This window comes from Belonocnema kinseyi, chromosome 8 (assembly GCF_010883055.1).
Source record: "Belonocnema kinseyi isolate 2016_QV_RU_SX_M_011 chromosome 8, B_treatae_v1, whole genome shotgun sequence".
In the NCBI taxonomy this organism is placed as follows: Eukaryota; Metazoa; Arthropoda; class Insecta; order Hymenoptera; family Cynipidae; genus Belonocnema; species Belonocnema kinseyi.
In genome coordinates, this window is record NC_046664.1 from 116,894,928 (window position 1) to 116,910,020 (window position 15,093).

Below are 15,093 nucleotides of genomic sequence, written 5' to 3' on the forward strand. Positions count from 1 at the left end.
TGAAAACATAAAAAGCTATTTTTTATTTTAATCCTGATTAAAATAGTTTCTGTTTTTTCACCAAACATTTTATAAATTTGAATGAAATCTTTGTGTAACTTGCAAGAAAAATTTCAGTAAAAGCTTAACTTTCGTAAAGTATTGTAGTACATTTTCGTTACCTTTCATAGCAAAAAATAATATCTGGTATATTTTTGTAGACATATACGGAAGATTGACATTAAAATGGCCGAAATTATCTAATTCTGCAACCAGGAGTTCGCTTTTGTATTCTAACATTAATTCCTAACCTGAAAATTTCAAAAGTTGTAATCGCATTTTCCACCGGCAATGGACTTTGATAACAAAATCCATGCTTTATAGAAATATTACTTAATGTTAATGTTGATATTAATTACAAATAATAGATTAAACATTAACTTATAACTAAAACTATACTAACCCTACTGATAGAAATCTCAGAGTATATGCTAAAGATTCTCAAGGCTCTGAGAAGCTCGGAGAAATTCTCCGCAGGCTCTCAGGTAGATATATTTAATGGTCCAGATAACTCGTTCAAATGCATTGAAGGCTTTAAAATGTTCTTTTCGAACTTTAAATAAAAATACGATCATAAATAACAAGCAGATGCCCTGTATTGCGATTGCAGTCGTACGGGTGGAAAGGTGGTGGTAAATGAGAAGCGTTGATTAGTATTAGAGACCTCGAAATTTGATTCGATTATTATTCCCACAGTGATCCAAAAATACTTGCGCATGCTTGAACTGTGCGTCACTCATTGGCTCTTGTTCGCGTACGTATTTAAAAATCAAGTACAGACGCGCACCGTAGCCGATGAACGTCACTCAAATCCAAGCAAGCGCAGATCAAACCAGATTCGTTGGGATCATTTAACTTCAAGAAAACGCGTGTAACGTTCCATTACTGTCTAACTCACGATGACTCACGAGTGTCCCTTTCGCACGCGTGTAGCTATCAAAGAACGAGCAATCGTGACAATTTTTGCAATATTTTCCAACTCTGTCTAGCCCGTTCACAACTCGTGTCTCACGCATATAGCAATGGAAATCGAGTACTGTCACAATCGAAATCGACAATATCGTTTAGAGATTTCATATTAAGCATATGTACAATACGAAGAAACAAAGTTGACAAATAGATTTAAACTAATGGCAGCGTGGTCGCCATTTAGGCTCTTTACCACTGAACCAGCGAGGCTTGATGAAAGTACAAGCGCGTGAACTGGTAGAGGTTCAGAATCCTAGGGTAATGCGATTTACAAACGCTCATAGTTCTTACAAGGGACCAAAAAATCCGGGACACGTGTCTAATTATTTTTCACATACTACCAATTGGAGATAGTCTCAACAAAACATCAATGTCAATGTGACAGCTAGCCTGGTGGCTTACAACTACAGTTACAACACACATACACATGACATGTCGGTTTATTTCCTTTTTTCTCCGTTTAGCGACGTATTTCGCAAAATGTAACGTCACCATAATCAATTCGTGGCCCTTCGAAACCTTTGTACCTGCTGAGAATTTTTGTATGATGTAAGAATTCCCAGGCGGACTAAAGGAACCGAATGTAGCCTCTACAAAGTACCCGTAAAGATCCCATTGGATTCCCATTCGGTTCCTTTTTAAAAAACTAAAAAACAGCAAAATCAACTTTTAAATTGTTGAAATTTGGATTCTACGTTAAAATTTGCATTAGAAACTCACGGGGTAATCGCAATACTTTTTCTTGCAACTTTAAAAACTTTAAAAAATAAAATACCTGTCACTTACATGGACCGAAGACACCTTCAAGTGCATCTTCTTTTAGTAGCAGTTAATAAGCGTTCCGTCGGTAACTTTAAGAATTTTGTCTGGATGCTAACGCCACGCAGTGGAAACCTCAGACAACAACGCTGCGATGCAAGTTAGAGAGAAGTTTATTTCTAAACTTCGCACACAATATACTACTTGAGCTGTTATGGATGCGCTTGAAGTCACCTTCAGCAGAAGTTAATTACATTTTTTGACATTTTTCACTCTACAAAAAAATAATGCGGTTACTCCATGAGTTCCTCATAGAAAATTTAACGTAAAGGAATACGAGCAGACTTTAGTAGATTGTTTTCACGATAAATGTATAATAAAGAAACAATCCATTACATGCTTATTTCGTCAGATCCAGTAATAAGTTCATAACGTGTCCAAAAAGAAAATAAAATGAAAGAATTAAGTGATAGTGCTAAAAGCTTGTTAAAAATGGTAACAATCTCGAATCAGACACAGAAAGTGACGATACAATTTATTTCCATCCTAATATTCGTAAACAGTGAGTAGAAAATGTATGTCGCTCTGCACAAAAGTTTACTAATTTTTTAACAAAATTTCGTACGCAAATTCATGGAAGCTAATTCTTTTTTAATTTAGAATTCGCTAATTATTTACAGTTTTCCTTTCTGGTTTAAAAAGTTTGAATTTTTTTACATAAGAGTCGTAATCAGCGACCAAGAAAAGCTGCAGATACTAGTTTTCAAAAATACTTATAAATTTTTTAAGTTTTCCGTCCGCCATTCAGGATCGGTTATTTAAAATTGTTTAAATATGATAAACGATTCATAATCAGCTGGCTAGAGATGCCATAGGCCTTGATTGTCACAAAAATGTATCAATTATTCAATTTTTTCGTCCACCATATTTAATCGGCAATTTAAAATTAAGAAAATCTGGCCTAAATTTCGGAATCGAAGCGCTAAAAAAACTAGAGGTAAAGATTTTTACTGACATTGGTAAATTTTTCAATTTTCTCGTTCACCATATTGAAGCGACCATTTTGAATTTTCAAAATTCAACTGTTTAAGTTTTCGGTCGTTAATATTGGATAGGCCATTTTGAATTTTTCTAATCTGACTCAAGATTGATATTCAGGGACCCAAAAAACCATGGTCACTGATTTTGAAAACATGTTTTAATTTTTTAAGTTTAATTTCCTGCCATATTGTATCAGGCATTTTTAATATGAAAATCTGTCTTAAGATTCATATTCAGAGATCCTAAAATTCTCTGTATACAAAATTTCATAAGAATTACTTTCTTTGACCAAAATTTCTAAACTTTCTTATCGTTTGAGCAACCATAATGGATCAGCCATTTTGATTTTTTTACGCTGTTTTTGCTAAATTGCCCCACTGTGCGACGGGACTTTCACCTTTCAAGATAACCTTTAGAAGAGACCCAAATATTCCTTCGACACTGGCCCAAACACCCACACCTACCTACAGCCACCTGATACGGGAATAGAAAGCTAAGTATGAGAAATACCGACAAAAGGTTAAGGAGAGGATCCAGCTACAACAAGAGAAGTCTCAAAGAAGATTGGATAAAAATATAACGTGAAGCCATCCGATGTTTTAAATTTGAGACTTGGTCAAATAGAAAAATAACAATATATTAAACAAATTGGATCCCAGCAAGAAAAGGCTCAGGCACAATAATACAACTAGTAAAAAACAACAATTTGATCCTAAATGATAAGGGCAAAATTAAGTCAATCCACATATATCAAGTTGTACCGTTTTATGTTTCACACAATGTCCAAGACAGTAGTGATGCTAATCCTAGTGATAGGGATTTAAGCTAACTTTACTATCGCTGAACTGAAAGGTAACGTATTCGTTGAGGAGGAAAACAGGGTGCACCACCTTCAAGAAGGATGGCGGCTGGTAATAATAGGAGTCAATATGACTACCACCGAGCAACGAGTCTTAGCGGTGGACTACACTTTACAGCTAGCTGAAACAACTGGTGGAGAAGAATGCAAACCCATATACGAGTTGCAATTAACGAGAGGTAGAAACTATAGGCAAAAAACAGATATTTTGGGTTCTAATCGTGTATAAAACTACGAATTGTGTACACCATTGGAACCCGAAATATCTCTTTTTATGAATATGAATCATCGTGAAAGCATTAAATCTATTATTTAGATAAATGTGAGATCTCTAAAACATGTTCGGAACGCTGAGCGACAAGGATCTAGAGAAAAAACAACGAGTTCGACAACATTTATAAAGGCAAGAAACAACTAGCCGACGTCCTGACTAACCACACCAAAATCCTTAAGTTCATCATCGATTCTTCATCAACGGATTGTAAAAACCTAAAGGAAAAGTAAACGCTGAATCAGACGGTCTTCGAAACCTTGGCTCAGGACTGAACGCTAATACCGTGAATTTTTTTATAAATTCCAAATTAATGTTGGCTACTCTTCTGATCGATGAGATGGACGAAGACACCAATACAGTCATGAACGCTTTCAATAACAGTAAGCACGGGGTAGTACACCCAGAAATCTTAACACCCAAGATACTAAAGTCAGCTATAGGAGAATTCGAGGAAAAACATCGCACACGTCATGACTACGATATCGAAGAATCAAACTATCAGCATGTGATCGACATCAGCTAACTAACAATAGCTGTGGTACAAGTATTGTGTACGTACATCCTATATATCCTTGTTTTAGAAAAGCAGGAAGACCCTTTGAAAAACATTAATTCCAATCACGGAGAAAACTGCTGGTGTGTTCCTATCCATCGTCCCGGACAATGAATATATATGCCACTATCGCGATTTCTATGTACCAATAGGCCTATGTAACACTAGAACAACAGACCAAACATTAAGTTATCTGAAAGTAAAAACTGAGAAGCAAGTCTTTTAAGACGATATGCCACATCCTCTTGTGATTCTTTCCCCGACCTTTTCCATAAAGAAACTTTTGTCCCTACACGTGACCGGTACATAATAATACCGACTGTACGAGTATATATTAATTTAGACATTATATGTGAGTGACCAGTAAAAAATATAATTGTCAAAACTAGTATTCTTATTAATGGAAAAAATTGCCAGCTATATAAATATTAAGACAAATTACATTTACCAAGGCATTTAGAGAATAAACAAACATATGGGATAAATGTTTCCTACAATATAAATTACGAAGATCAAGATCTAGACAAACTTAGTGGACAATGAATACAATTGTGCAAAAAAATTAATGGTGACGAATTAAGGAGAGCCAGGCTAAGTATGCAAGACAGTCAAAATATGTTAGAACGAATTTCAACGCACAGGCGAATTGAATCGTGGATATTTAGGCTACGTCGCGATAGCTTTCATTGTATTGTTTGCGCTATACAAAAGCCATATATTAAATGCACTCTCTAACTGTATTCCTAATAAAATCTGCTTATTTTGTATAAAGAACAAAAATGACGTACAACATCTAAAGAATACATATTCTGCAAATTTAATTTATTTGTAATACTACCTTTTTACATTTGTCAACTGGACAATTTATTTTATCAATATTGACGTGAACCAAGTTTTCTTCAGATGAAAGAACTGATGAAGTTCTACTTGCATTTCCCTTATTTGAAAATACTTTTTTTTAATTTTTCAATATTATTTTGTGAAGCACAATCTCGCATAAATTGCACACAATGTCGAACTTCGTCTGGAGTTTTTAAACACACAATTAAATGTTCTATTAACGTTTTTACATTTGTTTGTAATTTGTTTTACAGAATTTACGTGCTCTTTCTTTATACTGTATTTCGTCAAGTAGAAGTTGCCGCGTCTAACTGGTTACAAGCTCTCTTTAGTTGGATCCACGGCCATGAGTTTGACACTTATATGACTACATAATCAATTGTAAAATTACTTGGGGAAATATATCAATACACGGAAATACATTCTGCTGCACCATTTGTTAAATATCACACTACTGACTACACTTTACTATTTTTACTTTGCAATTGAGGGACAGGTGCGAACTGTTGTAATATTTACTGCTTTGAGTAGTAATTTGTAGCTGTTAGGAAAATCATTAAATTGACTGGAAATAAAAACCCAAAACTATTCCATTTATATATGTCGAGACAGACAAGCACTCACTGATTTAGTAAAAGACGTAGTAAAAATGGTTACAGTCGGATTAGCAAACGGAAAAAAAACCCAACACACGCTGAATGCGTTGAAGGTCACGCATGCATATAGTTTAAAGAAAAAATCAGATTACAGATGAATCTGGCACAATTATGCAGCAATGTAAAAACAGGTGCCTCAAAACAGTCTATTTTGCAGAATGTATTTTTTGCATGGAAAATTTACAAATCTTTAGAAGAAAAATCTGCCCAAGTTCGATTTTAACAGCTTTTTAAATAGGCAGTGTATATATGTCCGGTGCCGGACGCTAGGTCGGTATCCAATAGATTACTCTGATTGTTTTCACGGCAGTGGGTGGGGTCTGCCGAAAAGCAACATCGAGTACAACATTCGACTTATTAGTACATTTCTTATTTTCATGTGACGCGCATGTAATATTGTTTTAATTTTATATTATATTTATAGTATATTCATATTTAATGTTATTTCGTTTTAATTTGAAGCAATTTTTTTTAAAACTACTTTAATATTCCTTTTCCCTGAATCAAATGAAAATTACATTTAAATACGATTTGAAGATACATTTGTTCTCTGAAGAATCTTAAGTGAATTAATTTGAAAACAACTCGGAAATTTGCTTTTTAACTTTAAATGTCATTAAACGTGATTTAGAAGACATTTTTGCGCCCATCGTTTTCAGAAATTAATGTCGGCTTCACAGCATCATACAATGAGTGTCAAGCACGATCGAAACATCAATTTTGTAGTAAGTATTGAATTGGATTATTAGTTGAATATTTAATTGTTCATTGTACATATAAAAGAGCTTAGTTGGTGTCAGCCATTGTTGTTTTAGATAATTATTATAATTTTATATTTATTATTTATCAATTGCGCGGCTCATTGTGCTTCTACAAATATTCTCTGCAATAAATATTACACAATTTGTGAGAGTTCTTCTTTCAAATTATATATTTCACTTTAAGATTATGCATTACCTTCTAAATTGAACTTTTAATACAAATATTTAAAAAGCAGACGGATTGCGAATTTTTTATCAATTACCTACTTTGCACGAATTTAAACTGTTGACCTATTTGGTTGTTTTGCTTTTTTTTAACAGCAGATAATTATTTGTCGTTTATCTTAATAAATAGCTAAAACGTGGTAAAACATTAAAGGGCTTGAAGAAAAAGTTAAAGGAATATTTCAGTACCTTCGAGATCTTACTTAATTGCAACCTTAAAAAAAATGACAATCACTCTAAGGCGCCTGACACTTTAATCGAAGAAAAATGTCATAATTAGCTTTTCGCTTACAAGAAATTGTATCTATAAATATCAAGCTTAAATGAGAAATGTGATCTCGTTCGCTTCGGTTAAAGGGAAGGAAAGGAAAGCATTCCACAGTTGTTCCAGAAACATATTCTCTTATTTTGCAATTTTTTGTGAGATATCGAACTTAATAAGGTATCCAATAAAAAAGGCTGCAGGTAAAATAAATATGAACAACCCTTATTATCGAACTGAATTATATATTTGTGTCTTGAACACATTACAGCCAAAAAACTGAAAAAAATCCCTAAAGGCCATCTCGTTGTCTACTGTGCAGTTGAGTAATTAGCGCACATTTTACCCACTGTACCGACACCACCCTTAGTTGAATTGTAAATATAATATATTTTTATAATGTGTTACCAGTATTGCTGACTGCAGGTACTGAACCTCCCCACCCGATTAAAAAACCCCTCATCCTATTTAAGGTGTTCGCACAAGAAAATACGTGTGCAACATGCTGGAAACGGCTCATGCATGATCTGTCCGTGCACACACACAGACCGCCAACCAATCGCGTGTGATCTGCCACGCTGCTGCAGTGCAAGCTGGTTATATACCGTTCACCTATCGGTCCGGCATTCGAATCAAATCGCACATGATTGTTTGGTACTCTGTGTGCGTACACGGCCGGCTCGTGCTTGAACTGTTTTCAGCTTACTGCACACGTATTTTCTTGTTCGAGAACCTTTATCACTTAAATATTGACGTGGTAGCACTCCATGCTGCCACGCGCCCACCGAAAGGTTAAAGCTTGAGTTGAAAGGATAATTTTATCTGACGTTTTCAAGTAATAAAAAAAATGGAAACTGCATAAAACACTTGAAGGACAATTTATTGCCAGAAAAAAATTTATAGGCATAAAACTGCAATTGCCTGCGCTACGCAGCGATGAGGAAAACTTGATCTTTCGATTATTTCTCCGATATTTGAACTATCGTAACAAGTCTGGTATTAAATTGAAAATTACCGTTTCTATAACAAGAAAGGCTTTCTTGCTATGCAGATATGCATACTATTATCTAAAGATGAATCAAGAATTAATGCAAATAATAAATAAAGTTTTCAAAGTGTGAGCTTGAGGAACACACATGTAAATGTCTTTATTATTTTTTAATTTTATAATGTTAAACTCACAAGAAAACAAAAGAAGAATTGAAGAATGTGTTATCTTTTGGTTTTTTAAATATATTTCACGAACAAATTACCTGACTACAGTTCTTAAAAGAGTTGATCGAGCTTCGTTGTGGAATGTGATAATAACAGAAGTTGCTGGAAGTTCTTTTCCCCATTGTTTTAATCGGCACCTGAAACATGAGTAAAAATTTTTATTATTTTAACTTAATTGAATTTCCTAAAATTTAATTATAATTTAATAATAAATTTAATTTAATGTTTAATTTTAATAATATTTAATTTAATAATAAATTACATATGGCAAATTGAAACTTAAAGCCAGTAATAATTGCTCGAGATCAAGGTTAAAAGTTCATTCTCAATAATATTCATCCTAAATTAAGTTGAGTTCGTGGTCCGAGTCAGAGGAGTATCGAAGGGAAGTTGTAGGCAAGTCGAAAGCAAGTCGTAGGCCAACTATAAAGGAGCCGAAGATGAGCGGGAAATGAACTGAAGGTAAGCTCAAGGCAAGTACCGTAAATTTCACAAGATTTTCAATAAGCTACTTTTAGCAATTGTTGCACACGATATTTTTTATACAAAATTCAGGAAATTGCAATTTGGGCAACAATAATAAGAAATAACCAGAAATTTCATGTGTTTGAAAATTTCCAACGTATTCGGAAATTCATAATGAATTAATAAATTACCGAAAAATGAAGGTGTTAATAATTTATTAGATGCTATTGTCTTTCTATTGTTCCATTTGGACCGATTTAAATGTTTATTTTAAAGCTGATTAAATTTCAAAGAAAGTTGTCGAGCTTGATTTTTAATTTAGTTTTTCATTGTTTTTAAATAAATAAATATAACGAAAAAATGGAAATTTTGTCTATTTAAGGTTCCCATTGCTCGCAAATAATAGGAAATTTGTTATAATTTCCGACATTGCCGATATTATAGTGATTATAAATTTAAAAAATGAAGTTATTTTCTGATCTATAATTTTCTTCTGTGAATACTAGTTTTACGATTAACCGTAGTTTTTAAATCGGTAACGAAATGTTTTTTCGTGAATCGTAAAATAACCACCTCTCCGATTCACTGATACCTCTAACTTATCGTCAGGAATCTGCCTTTCCTCTTTTAGATACACATTTCATACGACTTGAAATACGATTGAAACGCGGTCCACCGTTTCTTGTTTCCTGGGTAGAAATCGCTAAAAATGCTGCAAAAATAATGAGAGCTTACGTGTATGCACATACTTATTTATAGATTTACAACGAATGTGCAAATTTTATTGCTTATATTAATTTTTTTAAGGTTTAGACGATTTAGTCCAAAATTGGTGTCAGTGCAAAATATATGCGAATAAAAAAATCTGAAATGCGCCAAACCGAAAATGATCTGCAAAGTGCAATAACTCGATTGGTAATATCCTATTTCACCAATTTATAAATAAACTTTCTTTAAAATTATAAACATATTGATGTATACAAACGTTCTTTAGTTCTGTTTACTTAATCTGTCAAATTTTAAATACGATATCTCAATCCGTGTGGACATAGTGAACACCATAAAAAATGTTCATAATCGGGGACTAGTTTGGTCACGTGGTTACCGAAGAGCATGCCCTTAAGTGATGGAAAACAGAAAGAGGGAATTTTCGACGGACCACAAATCAGATCATTGATGAGGGATGAGGAATTTTACTTTGGTAAACAACATGCTTCAAGCTTTTCGCAAATTAGGTTGTAATATGAGTTTAAAGTGCATTTTCTCTTTAATCAGTTGGATTACTTTCTCAATTTAAATCTTGGCAGCATAAGCGAAGAACAAGAGGAAAGGATCCACCAGGATATTCAAGAAATGGAAAGACGGTATCAGGCACGGTGGAATATGAACATGCAAGCAGATTACTGCTGTTCCTTAAAACGCGATCTTCTGTTACAAACTTACAAACGAAAATCGAAAAAGCGCACTTTCCTTGAAGTTCAATTACTTGTTAATTCACTCATTGTTCAAAATTCTGCAGCGGAATGATCTGAAAAAATCTGTGTTACGTTGGGATACCTAATTTACTTCTTTATCAATTTTTTAATTAATCTTGTACTATAGCAACTGCCAATATTGAAGCAAATCTGTTTTGGTTTCAAAAAATCGTCCGCCAAATTGGATCCGCCATTTTGAATGTTTATAATGTAACTGCATAGTCGTAATCAGCGACCCTTAAAATCCGCGAGTAACAAGTTTCAAGCATATAAGGCTCTGAAAAATTCTCCGCAGGCACTCAGGTAGATATATGTAAAGGTTCTTTCTGAAATTGAAATAAAAATACAAGTATAAATGACAAGCAAAGAGGCTGAAATTGAAATAAGAATTCGATCATAAATAACAAGCAGATAGGCTATATCAATAGAGTAGCCGACACTCAAGGACCCTTTGATAAGCTTTCGGGTTAAAATTTAGAAGCAGATTTTTTTACGGTTTCAACTCAAGAAGCGCTTGTGACGTCATCCACTATCCAGTGTATAAGCAGATCAGTTTCTACAATGATATTATAAACGTAGATGCGGTGCGGGTTTAGTTGCCCGCCATAAATATAGACGGCGCATCCGGCGAAAAAAGTCACGTCCCCTCTACACACCACCAACCCAATAATTGTATAAAAATGTGATACAAACATAAATTTAAAAACACGTGAGCTTCAAATGAAACAAACTTTGCAGGATTCAATTCAAACTGATTTAACGCGACTTTCATTTTTATTTTTATTTTTTTTAATAATAATTTTATTTTTGCGAGCGTTTTCTGTAGTGTACAAAAATACAATGCACATTTTCAAACAATAATTTTTAGAAACTTTAAACTTTAAAAAAATTTCTTCATTGATATAAGTATTTTATTATTGTATTTGAAAAAAAATTTTAACAATTATTTTTTAATTGTTCAAATTCGGGAGTTGTCCAGCCCGGATATTGCATAATTCAGAAATTTTCTGTCGGCAATTCTCAAATTCGCTAAGATTGTAAATTGTCGAGAATTTTCCAATTCGGGACTTTTATATTTCGACAATGTTATAATTTCAGAATTTTTACAGTGATGTGGGAATTTTATTTTTCGGTAAAAGCAACTGAAAAATTCCGAAAAATAAAATTCCAGACACTGTAAAATTCGTTAATTGAAAAATATTCAAATAATAAAATTCCCGAAATTATAAAAGTCCCGAAATAAAAAAAGTGGAATTGGAAAATTCACGAGAAATAAAATAAATAAAATTCCGGACGATAAGATATTACCGAATTTAAAAAATCCCTAACGAAAATGGCTGACATATAAAATATCCTAACTAGAAAATTCCTGAATTCAAACAATTCAAAAAATTGTTTGTTAAATACAGTCGACGCTATTTATCTTGCCACGGATGGGACCGTAGGGGAGTAATTTTGCTAGAAACGATGTTTCCTCAGTCTCGAGTCTGATCCAGTGATCCCAGATCTGAAACGAGACGTGGTCCAATACTATGACACGTCTATGTCCATGTGAATATGGTAGGAGACGATCTAAATGCTTGGTTTGCGCGCGCAACCCATTTCTCCTCTTCTGAATTTAAAAAACTCGAAGGTGCACGATTGCCGGTCGGAACACTTCGGCGGTTCTATTTATATCTCTATCTGCTTTGAAATAAAATGAAGAGATTGGGATTTTAATATTTCCAGATTTCGATGCTGGGCTGGCGATTCTCATGATTTGAATACTTCGCGCGCCTCTTTAATGCGTGAATTTTGAAGTTACGTTACTTCAAGTATAAAATATAAATTATATAAATATTAATACTATTATATATATATATATTAATGATAATATTATAATTATGTTATATTATAATAGTCTTAGTTAAATCTTGATCCGCATTTGAAAGAAATTTAAGAAATTGATGATTTTGGAATTCATCTCTTTTGGATAAAAACTCAATTATTTGATTGAAAAATTAATTATTTTGTTGAAAATGTAACTATATTGTAAAAAAGTCTTCTTTTCTATCAAAAATTCAAATACTTTTTAAAAATTTTTATTTCTTTTATTTAAAGGTTCATCACTTTCGTTGAAAATAATTTTTCGAAACTGACAATTAATCTATATCATTTTTGGTTAAAAAGTCATGTCTTTTGTTAACAATTCGTCTTTCTTTGTAGAAATTAAATTGCTTTATGGAAAATTTATACTTTTTTATTAAAAATTACATATTTCGGTTGAATTATCAACTGTAAATATTTTTTGGTTGCAAGGTCGTTTTGTTGTAAATGCAACTATATTGTTAAAAATTAAAATCATAATTTTTGGGTGGAAAATTCGATTATTCACTTAAAGTTTAACTACTGAGTAAAAAAATTAATTTTTTCTTAATAAGGATTCATAATTATAGTTGAAAATTCAACTATGCTTGGTAGAAATTAAATTTTCTTGGTTGAAAATGTATCATTTTTGGTCAAAATTGCAATTGTTTGATGGAAATATGAACTGTACATCTTCTTGGGCTTAAAAGTCGATTATTTCACTAAAAGTTGAATTACTTTGTAAAAAAATACTGTTATTTTCAACAAGGTTTTATAATTATGGTTAAAAATTTAACTATTTGGTTGAAAGTTTAACTCTTTGATTGAAAACTCATATTTTTCGCTGAAAAAAATCAACTTTTTATAGATAATTCGTTTTATTGACTTTAAAATTAAATAATTTCGTTGAAAATTCATGTACTTTGTTAGAAATTTGTCCTTTATTGTAGATCATTAATTTTCTTGGTCGAAAATTCATGTTGTTGGTTGAGAATTTAAGAACTTTATTACAAATTTATTTTTTTGATTAAAAAATATTTTTTTATCTGAAAATGTAACTATTCTAGGATTGATTGATAATTAATCGTTTTTATCTGGAAATTGAACTATTCAATTTTTGTTTAAAACTTTATCCTGTACATTGCATTAGTTAAAACACCAATTATTTGACAGAAAATTAATTTAATTTGTTAAAAAGTAAATTTTTGGGTTGAAAATTGATATATTTTGTTAATTAGATTTTTTCCTAACATTAAAACAACTACAAAATAAAAAAAATTCCTTAAAATCTTCCGGATGCTTTTTTTTTTAATTTTATAATGTTTTCAAATACATAAAATGAACGGTCAAATATCGCTGATGATTAACGAAATTTTCTTTTTTTAATTAAAAATTTTTTAATTGAATGGGTTAAAAATAAAGAAATTTTATTCTGAAATAATATTTCAAGTCATAATCGAATACAAAAAAATAATTTCCTAACATATAATTGGTGTTTTAACTAATACAATTTACAGGATAAAGTTTAACCAAAAATGGAATAGTTCAATTTCCAGATAAAAGCTGTGATAAAAAAATTGAATTGAACAAGGAAAAAATACGAATTTTCAATAAAATTGTTAAATTTTCAAGGGAACAGGTGAATTTTTGACCAAGAAGATTAATGTTCTATAAAAAAACGATTTTCAAACTTAACCAATATATACAATTAATTTTTAATCAATCCTATAATAGTTACATTTTCGGATAAAGATAAATAATTTTTAATGGAAAAATTTATTTTCAACAAAGTTGTTGAATTGTCAACCAATCAGATGAATTTTTGACCAAGAAAATTAATGATCCACAAAAAAAGACAAATTTTAAACAAAATACATGAATTTTCAACAAAATTATTTAAATTTAAAGTGAAAAAGACGAATTATCTACAAAAAGTTGAATTTCTTAAACGAAAAATATGAGTTTCCATTCAAAGAGTTAAACTTTCAACCAAATAGTTAAATTTTCAACCATAATTATACACCCTTGTAAAAAACGTACTTTTTTAGAAAGTAGTTCAACTCTTAGTGAAATAATCGACTTTTAAACCCAAGAAGGTGTACAGTTTATATTTTAACCAAACAATTGCATTTTTGTGCAAAAATGATACATTTTCAACCAAAAAGATTAAATTTCTACTAAAAAAGGTCAATTTAATTTTAATAAATTTTTTAATTTTAAAGTCAAATAGAGTATTATCTACAAAAAAGCTGAATTTTTAACCTAATTTAATGGCAAATAGTTGAATTTTCAACTATAATTATGAATCCTTAATAAGAAAAAATTAATTTTTTTACTAAGTAGTTAAACTTTAAGTGAATAATCGAATTTTCCACCCAAAAATTATGATTTTAATTTTTAATAATATAGTTGCATTTACAGCAAAACGACTTTGCACCCAAAAAATATTTACAGTTGATAATTCAACCGAAAAATGTAATTTTTAATCAAAAAGTATAAATTTTCCATAAAGCAATTTAATTTCTACAAAGAAAGACGAATTGTTAACAAAATACATGACTTTTTAACCAAAAATGGTATAGATTAATTCTCAGTTTCAAAAATGTATTTTGAACGAAAGAGATGAACCTTCAAATAAAAGAAATAAAAATTTTAACAAAGTAGTTGAATTTTTGATAGAAAAGAGGACTTTTTTACAAAATAGTTACATTTTCATCATAATAATTAATTTTTCAATGAAATAATTGAGTTTTTATCCAAACGAGATGAATTCCAAAATCGCCAATTTCTTAAATTTCTTTCAAATGCGGATCAAGATTTAAATAAGACTATTATAATATAACATAATTATAATA

General features: G+C 31.3%; 1 protein-coding gene across 1 annotated transcript in view; it reads right to left on the reverse strand.

The window, feature by feature from the left end:
- Positions 1-15,093, reverse strand: part of LOC117178666 (polypeptide N-acetylgalactosaminyltransferase 2-like) — a 369,602-nt gene that overhangs the window by 268,012 nt on the left and 86,497 nt on the right. Inside the window, exon 4 of the mRNA XM_033370091.1 lies at positions 8,492-8,590. Coding sequence (XP_033225982.1) covers positions 8,492-8,590 — 99 coding nt within the window. The remainder of the gene's footprint in view (positions 1-8,491; positions 8,591-15,093) is intronic.